Raw genomic sequence first — 18,978 nt, forward strand, 5'->3', positions numbered from 1 at the left:
GCAGCAGCAGCAGCAGTCTTAAGTTGACTTAGGACAGGGTGCTCAGGGCTGGTGCACTCACACGACCCAGAGGGATGGGATGGGGAAGGAGGTGGGAGAGTGGTTCAGGATGGGGAACACATGTAAACCCATGGCTGATTCATGTCAATGTATGGCCAAAAACCACTACAATATTGTATAGTAATTAGACTCCAATTAAAATAAGTAAATTTAATTTAAAAAAATAAAGAAAAAAAAGAGGCTCATTAGTTCTTTGCTTTCTGCCATTAGTGTGGTATCATCTGCATATCTTGAGATTGTTGATGTTTCTCCCACATCTTGATTCCAGCTTGTAACTCATCCAGCCCAGCATTTCTCATGATGTACTCAGCCTATAGGTTAAACAAATAGTGTGACAGCAGACAGTCCTGTCATACTCCTTTCTCAATCTTGAACCAGTGAGTTGTTCCATATACGGTTCTAACTGTTGCTTCTTGGCCCACATACAGGTTTCTCAGGAGACAGGCAAGATGGTCTGGTATTCCCATCTCTCTAAGAGCTTTCCACAGCTTGTCATGATCCACACAGTCAAAGGCTTTAGCATAGTCAATGAAACAGGGATAGACATTTTTCTGGAATTCCCTTGCTTTCTCTGTAATCCAGCAAATGTTGGCAATTTGATCTCTAGTTCCTTTTCCTTTTCTAAACCCAGATTGGACATCTGAAATTTCTTGGTTCACATAATGCTGAAACCTAGCATGCAAGATTTTAAGCATGACCTTACTAGCATGTGAGATGGATGCAGTTGTGTGATAGATAGCATCTTCTTTGGTACTACCCTTCTTGGGAATTGGAGAAGGAAATGGCAACCCACTCGAGTATTCTTGCCTGGAAAATCCTATGGATGGAGAACGCTGATAGTCTATAGTCCATGGGGTCGCAAAGAGTTGACACAAATGAGCTGCTTCATTTTTTCACTTTTTTTCTTGGGAATTGGGATGAGGATTGACCTTTTCCAGTCCTGTGGCCACTGTTGGGTCTTCCAGATTTGCTGACATAATGAATGCACAACCTTGATGGCATCAACCACTCATATTGGTCCTTAAATGTTTTTAATGTCACTGTAGTTCATAGTAAACTTTTATAATAGATGAAGTTTTGTTTTTTTTTAACCAGGTGTCATCTGTGTGTAAAGTTGAACTGTGTGAAGTACAGGCTCTCTTGCGTCTTATTCATGCCTAGGTATATGGCAGTAGCATAGTAGTGTAAATGAAGCCATGTGATAAAACTTACACATCTTTCTGATATATCACTTTTTTCCACTTGTGTGAATTTTATATTAAAGCAGACACAAGTATATTATGGAATAAAATGTAAAAATCACATGAGTTTTAAGAAAAAATTTCAAGAAATGTTGTGTCTTTGGTGGGATACCTTTTCATTATTCCTTAGACTCATTCTCTACCTCTACTATTATTGGTGTTTCAGTAGGATGTTTGAGAGGCATTGATTTAGGGTATTTGTGGTTACAGAATTGCCTTTAGTACAGCCAGTTCCAGGCTTCCCAGGTGGCTCAGTAGTTAAAGAATCTGCCTGCAATGCAGGAAATGCAGGAGATACAGGTTTGATCCCTGGGTTGGAAAGATCCCCTGGAGGAGGGCATGGCAACCCACCCCAGTATTCTTGCCCAGAAAATCCCATGGACAGAAGAACCTAGTGGGCTTAAGTCCACAGGGTAGCAAAGAATTGGACACCACTAAAGCAACTGACGCACACACAGCCAGTTCCATAGGCCAACTCTATGTTCTTTAAGAACCAGAAGGGGCAAACACTAAGAGATGGAAACCAAGAACTGATATCCAGCATCCTTTCTTTTCTGTCATTAAGTTGAACTTTTGCCAGCTCAAAGCCGGATGATTTATATTATAGCATTTTTATGTAAAAATATTTTAGTTCACTAACTACATCGAAAATATATTTTTTATTCTTTTGTTAACTATTCAGTTTTTTCCTTCCTAATTCTTGAAAACCAATGTATTTAACCAGCTTTCTCTTTCAAAGAACATTTAGAAAAAATTACTCTGTTTATCTGGCTAATTTGCACAGTGCTCTTCATTTGTAAATAAAGAGGTGCATGTAAGAATTGAATAGGAATCAGAATTGGAAATGTCATTCTTTTCCTCCTTTTGATTCAGATCATCACAGTATAGACTAATTATTACATACCAAGTGAATTGACCAAACATGGCACATTTGCATGTAAATGTAAAGGTTATATTTCTATAGGAATACTTTTTTTTAAAAGGCTATTAACTAATAATTGTAATCATCTAAGAGCAAGAAGCTGAGTGAGCTCAACTCTTGTGGCAGCTCTGAACCTAACCTGCTGTGTTATTTGGGATCTATTAAAATACAATCTCAATTCCCTGGACTACAAATGAATAGTAAGGACTAAGATTCCTTGCAGTTGTAAGACTCTTGAATTCTAAGTGTATGTAATTAGTACCGATTTTATTTTCTAAAACTTGCACATTAAGTATAAATGAAGGGGGGAGGATAAAGAATTGTTAAGTGTTTCTAGAAACACTACTGGATCAGATTTACTGCTAAATATTGATTAATTCAGTCTTGCTTTATAATTTGTTCATGAGTATAACTCTAGTCAGAGTATTTGATCCTAATATAGCTCATAGCTTATATACATACACACTATTTCTGTTTAAATTTCCATATAACCATGTTTCACCCTAACTTTTTTAAATTAGTTAAAATTAGTTTCATTATGAATTTGCTTTGATATTAAACATTGAGTGAATTGATATAAAAAATTGATTATGGGTAGAGACACTCTGCTAGGCAGTAAGGAAAAAAAATAATGAGAAACATTGATTCTTTTCTTCTCTTGATATGTTCCCAAGACACTGGGCACAGAAGCTTGATCTAGGAACCTAGGTTAGCAAGGCCCTGGAGTCAAATAATAATGACTATTAGGCATGGCATTTCCCCAGAGTATACCTGAGGACAGGCAATCCTTCATAGCTTCCTACAGCCTCATCATGTAGGTGAGCCACAAGAAAATCAAATGAATCTGTTATGTCTGTTGACCTAGCCTTTTCATGTAACTCTTACCTATACATGTTATTATGAGATATTTGTATGAAATAAAGGGACTTAAATGACAAATAGTTTGAAATCAAAACCACCATTGTTAGCATATCACCAGTTAACTTAGATAAATGTTGGCCTTCTATTGAACAATAAAGTACTATGAAGATCTTCTAATGGAAGTATTATGAACTAGAAATTTATCTTTCCAATAAGTCCATCATATGTAGCCTGACCTCAAGCCTTGATTACTATTCAGAGTCTCAAATCCCTAACTATAGACTCCACTTCAGACATTGTGTCTTCCCCATTCAATAGGAAAGCAACTTTCAATGCTGGCATATTTTAAATGGCAGAGATTTCTAGAGATTAGAAAAACTACTAACTTAAGTATGCATATTTTAAAAGTATTTTACTTTTCTTCTCGTGAACTTAAACAAAGCTTAACTTTTAAATCCTGTAGCTCCTTTTATCTGCAGTGATTTTACTTATAAGATCCAATTTAGTTGACAAGAATATGTCGCAAAACATATTTCACATTTTTGTATTGTTCCCTTTGAGACGTCTATTGTAAGAAATGCTGCAGGCTGTCATTTTTGTCTGCCATCCAGGATTTGCTGGCCTTACTGCTGTGTACTAGACTTGATGTTGGTCACAAGGGGAGGGGGACTTGCCGTGGAGCCAGACGGTTTTGTTATTGCTTTAGAATTAAAAGCATATGAAACAGATACAGCTTATTAAGGTTTTTTTTTTATAAATAACATAAACTTAAATAACAAAACAGTAAAGTTCAAATACAACTTAAAATAGAGTTTAATGCTGTAACCAGAGGAGAAAAGCACGATTATTTGCGGGAAGAACATTATTAAAAGCCATATTCCCGAATATGAATTATACAAAAGATAGATTATGTTACTTCAAAAAACATAAAAGATTTTTGAATTTTACTTTTAGGGATTATAAAATGTTATTTTGTGGTGAGTGAGATGAAATACAGTATTATCATCATTATTGCTATTTTATATACAAGATTTTTTAAAACATCCTGTAAGCAATACCCTTTCAATTGGAGCAGCATTACGAATTTTGTTCTTGTTAATTGGTAGGTACAAGCATGTTCTAATTCTATACTTTTATAAAACTACCGCTTTGACTCATTTCCATGATGGAATTTTTGAGAATACTTGTTTCTTTTCTAATTAGAGTGGTTCATAATTTTTCACTAGAATGTATTCAAATACTGCTCATCTTCCATAGTTAGTGTTGGCTTGATTATCTGACAGATCATTCCAGCAGCCTTTAGGTCTGACACATCTTATATAACATCATCTGCATTATTATTATTATAGCAGCCATTTTATAAGCAGATAGGAATATTTAAATAATCATTATCAGATAATCAAATCTAACATACTCTTAAGGGTAAATTAACTTAAGAAAAAACATTACTATTACTAACATCATGATTGTACAACCAGTTTTACAACTTTTTACAACTTTTAGTTACTAAATCTGATTTTTGTGTATATTTTTTTCAAATCTTTCTTTAATGCAGTCTCTTAAAATAAACATAAATGCGCAAGTCCAGCTTGATCAGTTTTTCAGTAGTTTTCCAGCCTTTCTTGGTTAGTTTTAAAAAGAGAAAAGAAAAGATAAAAAAAGAAAACAGTCCACTTAAAGAAATCTCCCTGCTGGAACTGGTTTCTTATATGCCATATATGATTAGGTTATTGCCATAGGAAGAAAGTGGGCTGTTTTTTGTTCTTTCTTCGTTTTTTTCCCTCTTACTGGAACCCCCTTTTGATTTAAGGCAACAAACATTTCTCCTCCACTGTGTGTCCATTTAGCTGATGCATATGTGTTGTAATGATTTTCCAGAATTAATTCTTTGAAGTTGCAGTCTTCGTTACATTCTTTCTACAATGAAGAACAACAAACAACATTATCCAAATGATTGTTAGAAGGACTCAAAGAATAAGCATAATATTTGGTAAAATTAAAACCTACACAACTTTTTGATCAAGAATAATGCAATTTGTTGGATAGCATATTTGAAAAAAGATCAAATTTTTTACAAAGCTAAAACGCTATACATTTAGTTATGTAACATAGTTCCAAACATGTTGCTTTTTGGCAATCAGTTGCTACTATTCTTAAGAGCTATTTTCCTCTAATTAGCAGCTCTCATATTACTAGGCCCAAGTCACTCTTTTCCTAACCTTGAGATTTTTATATAATTAACAGATCCTCTGACTGAGCACACACACATACTCCTTCCCTCAGCTGAAGTCATTTTTTACAACTTTTATTCATTTACTATTATACTACCTGTGATAGTGGTGGAAAATTTAAAAGTTAATTTGATCATCCATCCAACTTGTCATTCATTCAGTTAAACTTATATTTTTATGTTGTCTATGCCAGGAATACAAAAGAAAAGTCAATTATACTGTATTATAGTAGGATAAACTGTTACATATTTTGTATTGTAATAAAGCAAGAACAATGGGAATGCTTACAAGTCAAAGTCCTTCATTGTGAGATTGATGTTGATAAACAAAAGTCTGAATTTTTTTCACAAGAATTTTCATATCAACAAAGTGCAAACTGCACGGACTTTAACGAAAAGAGCTGACACATGGAAATTTTATATTTCAAGTATCTAAAGTGCAAATGAAATTTTAGAGCTAGAAGGATCCTTGCATGCATGCATGCTCAGTCGCTAAGTTGCATCTGACTCTTTGCAGCACTTTGGACTGTGACCCACCAGGCTCCTCTGTCCATGAGATTCTCCAGGCAAGAATACTGAAGTGGATTGCTACTTCCTCCTCCAGGGGATCTTCCCAACCCAGGGATCAAATCCATGTCTCCTACATTGCAAGTGGATTCTCTACCACTGAGCCATTAGGGAAGCCCAGACGGATCCTTAAGGGTCAGTTAATCCAACTTATTTTACAGATGGTGAAACAAAGGCCAGAGAGCTTAAACAAATTGTCCAAGGTGACACAGAAAACATTTTTCCTCAGTTCCTAAATAGAAAATGTTTGAATGAAATCATTGAATTACATAGTTTGAGAGGAATTAATTTCATTTTTACTTTTCAGAAAGGGAAGATACTTATGACAAAAATAAGTTTGAGAAATTAAGTCTGAGCTATCGTCTATCAATACCTTTGCATAGAGTTTTCCTTCCTTGTTCATTGCAAGGTAATATTCACTTTCCACTCCTTTGATTGCTACAATTCCAACAGCCACTGTCCTGATTTCCATGATGTCTGCAAGGAATCACAGAAAGATATGTCATTTATTTACTTAGTTTTGCAGATTATCCAAGAGTGACCATTTGTTCTTATTTGTTTCAGTTGGGAGTTAAGATTGTTAATGTGATTGTTTACTCAGCCTGACACCCCGGACCAGCTCAGAACATATAAATAGAAACAGTCCTTATTAAATGTGGGAAGTGCAAACTATCAATTTTTTTATTTTGCAGGAGAAGATATTTGGTTTCAACAAAGTTATGTATTTGAAGCTTTTTCTTCTCTAGAATTACATTTCCAATTTACTATAATCATTGTTCAGTTGCTAAGTCACACTTGACTCTTGGCAACACCATGGATTGCAGTATCCCAGGCTTTCGTATCCTTCACTGTCTCTGAGTTTGCTCAAACTCATGTTCATTCAGTCAGTGATGCCATCCAACCATCTTATCTTCTGTTGCCCCCTTCCCTTCCTGCCTCCTCTTTCCCAGCATCACACTCTTTTCCAATGCATCCACTCTTTGTGTCAGATGGCCAAAGTATTGGAGATCCAGCTTCAGCATCAGTCCTTCCAATGAATATCTGGGTTGATTTCTTTTAGGATTGACTGGTTTGATTTCCTTGAGAGTCCAAGGAACTCTCAAGAGTCTTCTCCAGCACTATAATTCAAAAGCATCAATTCTTTATCACTTAGCCTTCGTTATGGTCACTTACATAGATGACTACTGAAAAAACCATAGCTTTCTCTATATGTAAAATATATATATATATGCTGACATCACTTTGTCAGAAAGTGATGGCTGTTTTTTAATACACTAAGTTTGTCTTAACTTTTCTTCCAAGGAGCAACTGTCTTTTAATTTCACGGATTACAGTCACTGTCTGCAGTGATTTTGGAGCCCAAGACAATAAAATCTGCCATTGTTTCCATTTTTTCCCCATCTATTTGCATGAAATGTTGGGACTAGATGCCATGATGTTGGTTTTTTGAATGTTGAGTTTCAGCTAGCTTTTTCCCTCTCCTCTTTCACCTTCATCAAGAGGTTCTTTAGTTTCTTTTCACTTTCTGTCATTAGGATGGTGTCATCTGCATATCTGAGGTTGTCGGTATTACTCCTGGCAATCTTAATTCCAACTTGTGAGTCATCTATCCTGGCATTTTGCGTGATGTACTCTGCATATAAGTTAAATAAGCAGGGTGACGATGTATAGCCTAGACATATTCCTTTCCCAATTTTGAACCAGTCAGTTGTTCCATGTAATGTTCTAACTTGCTTCTTGACCTGCCTACAGGTTTCCTAGGAGACAGGTAAGGTGGTCTGGTATTCCTGTCTCTTTAAATATTTCCCACAGTTTGTCGTGAACCACACAGTCAAAGGCTTTAGTGTAGTCAATGAGACAGAAGTAGATGTTTTTCTGGAATTCCCTTGCTTTATCTATGATCCAGTGGAATTTGGGAATTAGATTTCTGGTTCCTCTGCCTTTTCTTAACCCAGTTTGTACATCTGGAAGTTCTTGGAGAATTTTGACCATTATTTTGCTACCATGTGAAATGAGCACAACTGTATGATAGTTTGAACATTCTTTGGGATTGCCCTTCTTTGTGATTGGAATGCAAACTGACATTTTTGAGTCCTGAGGCCACTGCTGAGTTTTCCAAATTTGCTGGCATATTCAGTGCAGCCCTTCAACTGCATCATCTTTTAGGATTTGAAATAGCTTAGCTGGAATTTCATCACCTCCACTAGTTTTGTTTGTAGTAATGCTTCTTAAGGCCCTCTTGACTTCACACTCCAGGATCTGGCTCTAGGTGAGTGACTACACCATCATGGTTATCTGAGTCATTAAGACCTTTTTTGTATAGTTCTTGTATGTATTCTTGCCACCTCTTCTTAATCTCTTCTGCTTCTGTTAGGTCCATACCATTTCTGTCCTTTACTGAGCCCATCTTTGCATGAAATGTTCCCTTGGTATCTCTAATTTTCTTCAGATCTCTAGTCTTTCACATTCTATTGTTTTCTCTATTTCTTTGCATTGCTATAATCATAATAACAATAATACTTAATGTTTATTGAGTTGATACCACATGCAAAGGATTGTTTACACACTCTTATATATTAATACATTTACTTATCACCAAGACTATAAAGCAAGTACTCATATTATCCCCAGTTTATAGATCAAGAAGCTCAGGCACAGAGAAGTTAAGTAATTTGCCCAGATTCTCTCAGCTGGTAAGTGGCAGAAGTGGAGTTTGAACCCTAGTGGTCTGGCTCTTAATCACTATATAATACCGAGAAAGTATATAATTAGTAACATCTTTACTTTTGTACTTAAACTTTATAGTAATGATTATTGCTGACATAATACATTTTGAATATACTGAAATTGAATGTAAATCCAGTTAAAGCAACTGAAAATTATTATAAGCAGAACCTACTACCTTTAAAAAAGATTAACTATTTAAACTGATAGATTTTTGATAATAAAAACACAATTATGAATCCTGCTCATATAACTTCATACAATTTTAATTATTTCTAACCATTGTTGAAATTGTTCTTACAAAACCTGTAGTTACTACAGGACTGTTACCCTACTGTTTTATTTAATTATATATCCTTTCCTTAAATGCTGCTTTTTAATGATTCTTATCAAAATACAGTAAAAAAAATCAATTTTAAAACAATGTAGAAATTTAAAGTTTTGTAAACCGTTTTGTGTAACTATTGTTAATTATACTTTGAACTTGAGACTTTCTCTTTCCTGTGCTTAAGACAATGAAAAGAAAATTCCAAGTGAATATTATATGCATAAATCAAGTCCCCAGAAACTGTTTTCTAAAATATTCACTTAATTATATGAAATTCTAATTTTTATCTCATGCCTTCACTTCATCCTCTTATTTATTCTCCAGGCTTTAGTTTCCCTTTTCTCCAGTAATAGAATTGTTACCTGCTTCGTCAGGATTAATGTAGCCTAGTTAATATGTGTCATCTATTTCCCATGTATGCCACATATAGATGGAGACGGCAATGGCATCCCACTCTAGTACTCTTGCCTGGAAAATCCCATGGGTGGAGGAGCCTGGTAGGCTGCAGTCCATGGGGTCGCTGAAGGTCGGACACAACTGAGCGACTTCACTTTCACTTTTCACTTTCATGCATTGGAAAAGGAAATGGCAACCCACTCCAGTGTTCTTGCCTGGAGAATCCCAGGGACTGGGGAGCCTGATGGGCTGCCGTCTATGGGGTCGCAGAGTCGGACACGACTGCAGAGACTTAGCAGCAGCAGCCACATATAGAAACCATTTCCCACTATACTATGCTTAGTACTAGTCAGAGCCCATCCAATTCAGAGTTCTACAGCTGCTCAACTAGAAATTGAGGTCTTTGAAGAAAATGCAGAGGAATGAATATTTATCTTAAGTGTTTATGGAGCATTGTCAGAATGCATAGAACTCAATGGTAATTTAGGATACAAACTAAGAAAAACAGCACTGGGTTTCTAAACTCCAAAAGTTAAAAATCTCATATAAACAACAAAACACATATATATAAACACATGTGCATGTGGGCATGCCAAGTTGCTTCAGTCGTGTCCGATTCTTTGAAAACCTATGAACTATAGCCTATCAGGCTTCTGTCCATGGGATTTCCCAGGCAATACGGGAGTGAGTGCTATTGCCTCCTCCAGGGGATCTTCCTGACCCAGGGTTCAAACCCATGACTCCTGTGGCTCCTGCATTGTAAGCGGACTCTTTACTGCTGAAACAGCAGGGAAGCCCTAAATACATGTGTAGATGCACCTTAATAAAAGAGAAGAAAATTTTTTGAAAACAAAGCTCTGAAGGAGAGGCTAAGGGAAATGTTAACAATTGCTGCCAAGGCTATGAAAGATGTTATGCTGATGTGTTCATACAGTATTCAACAAACCTTCAGTGAGAGCCAGTTCTGTCCTCAGCTCAATTCAATCCTGCTCAATTAAAACCCTGCCCTCTTGGAGCACTTTCTCTAGCAGCCAACTCTTCTTCTTGTTCAGTTCAGGAAGATCAAAGGGAAATAATTTATGCAGCAAAATCCAGTTAGTTTAAATTTATATCAATACAATGAAGAATTGATTCAGCATATTTGTAATACCTTCAAAATTGGGTAAATATATCTATTTAAGGACATATGAAATAGTTGCTTTCTGAAGATCTTACCACTGTAAAAATGCTGTGAAGAAGTCAGTGTTTACCTTTCCTTCAAGTCCCTTTATTTCTGCTATTTCCCTCTTATTCAGTATTATACTTTCTCTTAGATAGAAGAGTACTGATGCAAAGGCTTAGAGTATCTTTCAGGGCCAGATTTAATTAGGGAATGAAATCTGTCATATTTGCTGGCTTTTCTTTTGTAGACCAACTATCTACAAAATATAACTGTAGAATGATAGACGTAATGTTAATTACAATATGTAGACACTTCCCCTTAAGGCTCAGTCGTGATAATACATTCTCACTATAAAATCTGGATTTATGTTTACAAGAAGTTCATGTTTATATATAACATAATAAATGTGTTCCCAAATATGTAAGGCATATTACATGAGTGCGTTGAGTTGTTACCATAATGACTGTGGTAGTATAATGACAGACTTCAAAAACAATCAAAGAGATCAGCTCTCACAATAGAACATGAAAAATGAAACAATATGTCAAGTAAATTGGCCATTTAGCCTCATTAGCAATATTTTTGTCAACAGTATTGTCAACAGAAGTATCAGTTTATTCATTAGGATGTCTCCCTTACGAACTAGGAAATATGCCCAAAATGGCTTCCCTGGAGGTTTTTTCCCCTGTGATTTAATCATTCATTAAACCATTTTGCCTATTTGTTATTTAAGCCTGTATTGTACTGCAAATGAGAAAAGAGGAAGCTAGGTATAAATTGCTACTACATTTTTAAAAACTTCTCCAACATCTCTTCCTAGAATTTTAGGTGTTTCCCTATCAAATATCCATGCTAATTTTTGTTCTTATCATTAGTAGCATTTATGATTTTAGTGTTTGAGCATTTCTTGCTTGAAACAATTTTTTTTTAATTTATCTTTTAGAGAAGTTTTAGGTTCACAGCAAAATTGAGGGGAAGGTGCAGAGATTTCAAGCTAGTTTTAGAAAAGGCAGAGGAACCAGAGATCAAAGTGCCAACATCCGCTGGATAATCGAAAAAGCAAGAGAGTTCCAGAAAAACATCTATTTCTGCTTTATTGACTATGCCGAAGCCTTTGACTGTGTGGATCACAATCAACTGTGGAAAATTCTGAAAGAGTTGGGAAAACCAGTCCACCTGACCTGCCTCTTGAGAAGTCTCTATGCAAGTCAGAAAGCAACAGCTAGACTGCACATGGAACAAGAGTGGTTCCAAATAGGAAAAGAGTACGTCAAGGCTGTATATTGTCACCCTGCTTATTTAACTTATATGCAGAGTACATCATGAGAAACACTGGGCTGGATGAAACACAAGCTGGAATCAAGATTGCCGGGAGAAATATCAGTAATCTCAGATATGCAGATGACACCACCCTTATGGCAGAAAGTGAAGAAGAGCTAAAGAGCCTATTGATGAAAGGGAAAGAAGAGAGTGAAAAAGTTGGCTTAAAGCTCAACATTCAAAAAACTGAGATCATGGATCCAGTCCCATCACTTCATGGCAAATAGATGGGGAAACAGTGGAAACAGTGACAGACTTTGTTTTTCTGGGCTCCAAAGTTACTACAGGTGGTGGCTGCAGCCATGAAATTAAAAGACACTTGCTCCTTGGAAAAGTTATGACCAACCTAGACAGCATATTAAAAAGCAGAGACATTACTTTGCCAACAGAGGTCCGTCTAGTCAAGGCTATTGTTTTTCTAGTGGTCATGTACGGATGTGAGAGTTGGACTATAAAGAAAGCTAAGCACTGAAGAATTGATGCTTTTGAACTGTGGTTTTGGAGAAGACTCTTGAGAGTCCCTTGGACTGCAAGGAGATCCAACCAGTCCATCCTAAAGAAAATCAGTCCTGAATATTCATTGGAAGGACTGATATTGAAGCTGAAACTCCAACATTTTGGCCACCTGATGCAAAGAACTGATTCATTTGAAAAGCCCTTGATGCTGGGAAAGATTGAAGGCGGGAGGAGAAGGGGACAACAGAGGATGAGATAACCATCCTCTGGTTGGATGGCATTACCAACTCTATGGATATGAGTTTGAGCAAGCTGTGTGAGTTGGTGATGGACAGGGAAGCCTGGTAGGCTACAGTCCATGGGGTTGCAAAGAGTTGGACACGATTGAGTGACTGAACTGAACTGAGTAATAGTTTAGAAACCTGATGTGGTGACTTTAATTGTGATATTATAAAAATATCTGGATTAATAAAATATATATCAAATCAATTATATTTCCTCCTACAGAAAATTAAAATGAATTATAAGCAACAGTATATGCCAGTTGCTAAAAAGAACAGAATAGAAAATAAATTCAATAGTTATTCAGAAGAAAGAGGTATTACATATCCTAGGTGGTCAACAGAGAATTTGAGGAACAGACAGAACTTGAATTACATCTTGAAGAAGATATAAGGTTGACATAGATAGAATGGAAACATCATGCTAATTGAGAGATAAAAGTTTATGTAAGATAATAGAGTCTATGATTCATAACTCATTTTTAGAAGATAGAAATTAGAGCTATCTGGAGTAGGAAATGTATCAAAGAAATAGAAAAAGGTAGAAAAGAAGTTAGGATGAGTTTGTTGAAGGCTTTGATTGCCAATTTATTAATAAAAAATTTTAACATTTATTTGTCAACAGTGAGGAGTCTTTGAATGTTTGAAATTTGAAAAATGTCAGGTTGTGTTTTAGGAAAATTAATTGGATTTGCAGAGTAGATAAAAAGGAAAAATTACTAGAATTGTACAACCCTGGTTTTCTTCTTATGCTAATATTATGAGCTGTCCCATAATTGGCCAGTATTTTGATTTTTAAATAAGTCAATAGTTTTAAAATGTCTCAGTTTAATTTTGAATACAGGAAGTATCAGTAGTTGTAAACCCATATGAACAAAAGTTCTTTGGGTCCTCTATAGTTTTTAAGAGTATAAAGTTGCCTCAAGTCTAAAAAATTTGAAAACATCTTTTCTAAATTAATTTTATTCCTTCTGGTCTTTTTAGTTGCACTTTGTACTTTGTATATTGTACCCTTGTTATTGTTAGTTACATAGCATTCGTTATTTTATAAAATACTGTACATACATAGATTTATAAATAAATATCCATAGCACATGTATATAGAAATACTCAATATACTCCAAAATGTCTGGAAAATTTCTTAATGATATTTTAAAACATCAAGTTGCAAATTATAATTAACATGTAAGTAAACAGTGAAGCATGTAAAACATTCAGGCTGGATCAACTTTATTACTAATTTAATGTTAGTATGGTTTTAATTAAAGAGTAAGTCTAAGATATGTGTTTGCACTGCTTTGACTTTTGTACATTGGTCACAAGTACATGAACAATAAAAAATTCTAAATGTGTGTTGTTTATTTGATGCACTAAAATCCTATATCATAGTATTATATTTTTTAAATACTCTGCATGTGACTGCTCAAATTATTATTAAATGTGCATGTGAGCATGCACACACAATATTGTAAATTCAAAGGAATTGCCTTCAAAGAACATTATACTCTTGACTCTGTATCCTGTCTGTCTTGGATGTCTTCAGTCCCTCCTTTCATTGCCTTTTGTTTACAAAAATACGCTTTCCAAATTGTCCTCTCAATAAAGCTGCTTTAAGATATTCATAGACCCTACGTACTATTGTTTCTCAAGACCACCCAACACAAATCTAACATGAAAATATTTGGAAAATTTCTTAATGATATTTTAAAACATCAAGTTGCAAATTAGAATTAAATTATGTAAGTAAATAGTAAAGCATGTGAAATATTTAGGCTTGATCAACTTCATTACTAATTTAATGTTATTATGGATTTAATTAAAGAGTAAGTCTAAGATATGTGTTAGCACTGCTTTGATTTCTGTACACTGATTTTTTATTTTTGAAAGCATATTTTTATAATCAAATGGCAAAATATGTCCATATTTTTCATTAGATACAGTATAACTATTTAAAACTTATATATAGATTTTCTTTTGAAATTACTTGGTCTAAAGTAACTCATTTTATCATTTGCTCTTTTTGAAAACTCATTTCTGCAAATATTGTACTTTCTAGGGAATTCTTGCAAAGAAAAAAATTATCAAATTGTTTTTGTATGTTATGAAAAAAGTATTATTAAATTTAATAAAGAAGTTGGCATAATATATTTTATAAGTTAAATATTTGATAATCTCTAATTTTTAATTTTCCTGTCAAATTTTACTGTCAGTGTCTAAGTTTCAAAGTTTTAAATACATTTGTAAGTACTGGATGTTTTCATGGGCGCTAGGCTTTGTGCCTATGGGCCAGATGAATAAAATGTTCATGCCTCTAACTCTGAAATCTTTTCAAAAGACTGCCCTGCTCCCTTTTCATTTAACACCAAATTTCTTGAACATATAGACTAAATTTGTTCACTTTTCCTCAATTTAACACTTGCATCCTAACTTTTAATCTGTTTAATGGCTTTGTCTCTTCAAGGCCAGCAGTGACCTCATAAGTGCCTAAGCCAGGGTAAGTGCCTATCTTCAATAGTCATAAACATTCTCTGAATATTATGACACTGTCAACATCCCTCATTCTATTCCTAGTTCTCACTCTTTCTCTAATCCTGCACTATCCTAATCTATTCATTTATTTCAAAATGCTTAATTTTGTGTAGCCATATGTATCAATCTTTCTTGATAATTTGTTAGATTGTTTTTTATGCTTAAAAGTATTTTTCCATTCTACTATCTGAAATACATTTATTTCTTGCTTTTGTAATTTAAGTTTAAAATATATCTCTTAAATTCTTGTGGAATTAATTTTGGCACATGGTTTGAGATGAAACTCTAAACTGATATTTTATTCCTGCAAACAGCTAGCTAAGTTTTTCAACATTAGTTATTAAACATTACATTGTTCATTATTGTAATGAAAGTCATTACATTTTTCAACTGATACAGTGCCTCTCCTTTACCTTATATTGGCTATCTTGTTTTGTCTATTGATGTATCTTTCTGTCTATATACTCACATTAATGTATTTTAAGTTACCAACTGCTGAAGTGCCTCATGACACTTATCAGATAGCTCTGATCCTAGGTATTACTACATACTCTCAGATATATCCTCTGAAATTCTGCAGGATAATCAATACTTTTTCCATATAACAGCGCTTCAAAGAGATTAAGACATTGGTCATACCAAGGCAAAGCATCTGTAGTTTCTAGTCATACATTATACACATGGATTCCAGAATCTCCATTAGTTATATTACTTACCTAAAACCAGTTTTTTAGTAAGAACTAGATCAATATAGTTAGCCCCAGATAGAATACTGCTCATTATTTCCCTTAATATAGGCCATAAACTACAGTAATATAATCTCACTGTCTTCCTTAATAATATTTTAAATCATTTCATTATTTTAGAGTATTGATATAGTAAAAAGTGTGCCTATCAAAAAGAAATTTTATTTCGGGCTTCCCTTGTGGCTCAGCTGATAAAGAATCTGCCTACAATGTGAGAGACCTGGGTTTGATCTCTGGGTTGGGAAGATCCCCTAGAGAAGGGAAAGGCTACCCACTCCAGGATTCTGGCCTAGAGAATTGCATGGACTATCCATGGGGTTGCAAAGAGTCAGACACGACTGTATTTTCAAGATTATTATATAAAGTTTAAATATAATGATTCATATTTTATGTAAATAAGTATCAACTATTCCCTTTTAACACATGATTATTTTATAGCTTCAAATTAATTATTTTTAAAGCATTATTTGAGGATAAATAAATTTCAAAATGATCTTAAGTGGTATATGGAGATTGAAAATGTATTAAAATAAATGTAAATTAAATAAATTAATAAATCACATAGTGTTAAAACTGAAAAAATACAATTTACTATTCTAATCTGATTAATAGAATCCTTCTACAATTTCATCTAGTTTTTAAATGATGAAGTAAGAGAAATTGTTGTTGTTCAGTTGCTAAGTTGTGTCCAACTCCTTGTGACCCCATGGACTGTGGTACACCAATCTCTTCTGTCCTGCACTGTCTCCTTGAGTTTGCTCAGATTCATGTCCATTGAGTCAGTGATGCTGTCTAACCATCTTATCCTCTGCTGCCCCTTTCTCCTTTTGCCTTCAGTCTTTGCCAGCATCAGTGTCTTTTCCAATGAGTCAGCTCTTTGTATCAGTCTGCCAAAGTATTGGAGTTACAGCTTCAGCATTAGTCCTTCCAACAAATATTCAGTGTTGATTTCCTTTAGGATTGACTGGTTGGATCTCCTTGCTGTCCAAGGGACTCTCAAGAATCTTCTCTAGCACCACAATTCAAAAACATCAGTTCTTTGGTGCTCAGCCTTCTTTATGGTCCAACTCTCACATCCATACATGACTACTGGAAAAACATGGCTTTCTACTATATGGACCTTTGTCGGCAAAATGATGACTCTGATTTTTAATATGCTGTCTAGGTTTGTCATAGCTTTTCTTCCAAGGAGCAAATGTCTTTTGAACCTGTCACTGCTTATTAAGGGCTTCTCTGGTGGCTCAGATGGTAAAGCGTCCGCCTGCAAAGCAGGAGACCCAGGTTCGATTCCTGGGTTGGGAAGATCCCCTGGAGAAGGAAATGGCAATCCACTCCAGCACTCTTGCTTGGAAAATCCCATGGACGGAAGAACCTGATAGGCTACAGTCCATGGGGTCGCAAAGAGTCGGACACGACTGAGCGACATCACTTTCACTTTTTGCTTATGAAATTCACCAAATTCTTTAAGATAGTTTAGATTTCCGTGCCTCTTTAGTTTTTTTCTTCTTGGCTTTCTTCCTGAGTTAGATTTTTTTTAACCCTCTCTAAAAATACTTACCTTCTCTAAAAAACTGTAGCTAGAAAAGAGTCGCAAGCCTTTTCACTTTCACATCTAGCCAAAAATAAATAAATAAAGTTTATATTCATATTGCACGTTATTGGTAGCCATCTCAGATACAAAGACAAACACAACAAATACATCCCATGTCACTCCAAATAGTTCCTGATGTTTTTACATCCTGGAATTTCTCCTGGCTAGTTGCTGAGTTCCTGGAAGCATTTATTTCCATTATTTCTGGATGATTCCCTTCTCACTGCCTATATGCTATGTTTACCTTCTAGGAAGTGGAGCATAATACTGGAGTGAACCACCTTGTTGGCTAACCTAGCATCTTTCAGTCAATATGATAGAACAGTTTCTCAACATACACTTCAGAGCAATGGTTCAGATTATTTCTATCTCATTTACTCATCCTTCTTACTCTGCCCATTTCCTCAGGTTCTAGGCCCAATAGATGTTGAGGCTAAGATAGAAGAATCGGGAATTAGAGAAGTCAAGGATCATTGTAAACCTGGCTAATTTTGAGAATGAGCACATAAGAAAAAGTTAGGGTGGAAATGATAATGTGTTTAAGTTTTATGAAGTTTGAAGCGATGGCAGTTCTCTGTATCTTGTTCTTGAATTTTGCATAAGAAATCTGTGATCTAAATTCACAATAAAATTCTGGCTATGCTAGATGTATAAAGTTGACAGAAATGTTTTTCAGTAATAAAAAATAATTTTGCATAGCACCAAAGAATTCTGCGTGATATTGGACTTTTAAAAATATGGCAGTAATGTTAGTGTTTTTTAAAGTTTTAATATTTACTCAGCATTCCCAATATTCACAGTGTTAAAGGGAAGCATCTGTCGATATCACTTGAAGTGGCCTCACATGTACTCCTCTAACCCTTTAATCTGTAGTCTACTGTCACATCCTGGAATGTCATCATTATCCATACTCTGATCACAGTCCCAAGGTCTTCAAAAGATGAATGAATTGGAAGGTCTCAGTTTGATTACAGTTGTATGCAGTGCTTAAATTTTACTTGTGGGAGTGATACTGAGACATATATTGTATAATTACTCTTTCTATTCAATACCATCATCTGCTGATAAACTGGAATCAATGGACTCTTTAATTCTGCCGTGGAAATGAGAATTATTTGGATTGAAGTGGCTAGCTAGTCCTCAGTTCTTTCCTTACAATCATTTTCATTTTGAATTTGCTAATTATTATGGTAATATATTTTAGCAAATAGCTTCTCAGTCGTATTATTGCTGTTATCAACCACTTTTAAAGGCGTAACTTAGTCATGACAAGTTCTTTGTGATTAAGATTAGTTTATCCATTTATGCCAATGTGTGTGTGTGTGCTCAGTCATGTCCAATCTTTGTGACCTCCTGGATGTAGCCCACCAGGTTACCTTGTCCATGGAATTTTCTGGGCAAGAATACCGGAGTGGGTTGCCATTTTCTGCTCTAGAAAATCTTTCCAACCCAGGGACGAAACCTGCATCTCTTGCATCTCCTGCACTGGCAGGCGGATTCTTTACCACTAGCACCACCTGATGCCAATAGCTGTTATAAATGAGCGCCTCAACTAATTTTAGTC

The 18,978-nt window shown here is 35.1% G+C and overlaps 2 protein-coding genes across 2 annotated transcripts in view; one reads left to right on the forward strand and one right to left on the reverse strand.

Moving 5' to 3' along the window:
- The window catches only part of FAM227B (family with sequence similarity 227 member B), a 206,195-nt gene that overhangs the window by 66,800 nt on the left and 120,417 nt on the right, over positions 1–18,978 (forward strand). The window lies entirely within an intron of this gene.
- The window catches only part of FGF7 (fibroblast growth factor 7), a 60,126-nt gene continuing 45,817 nt past the window's right edge, over positions 4,670–18,978 (reverse strand). The window contains exons 2-3 of the mRNA XM_052646208.1: positions 6,255–6,358; positions 4,670–5,001 (exon numbers count right to left, since the gene is read on the reverse strand). Coding sequence (XP_052502168.1) covers positions 4,807–5,001; positions 6,255–6,358 — 299 coding nt within the window. The 3' untranslated portion in view covers positions 4,670–4,806. The remainder of the gene's footprint in view (positions 5,002–6,254; positions 6,359–18,978) is intronic.

Source organism: Budorcas taxicolor, chromosome 10, assembly GCF_023091745.1.
Source record: "Budorcas taxicolor isolate Tak-1 chromosome 10, Takin1.1, whole genome shotgun sequence".
NCBI lineage: Eukaryota > Metazoa > Chordata > Mammalia > Artiodactyla > Bovidae > Budorcas > Budorcas taxicolor.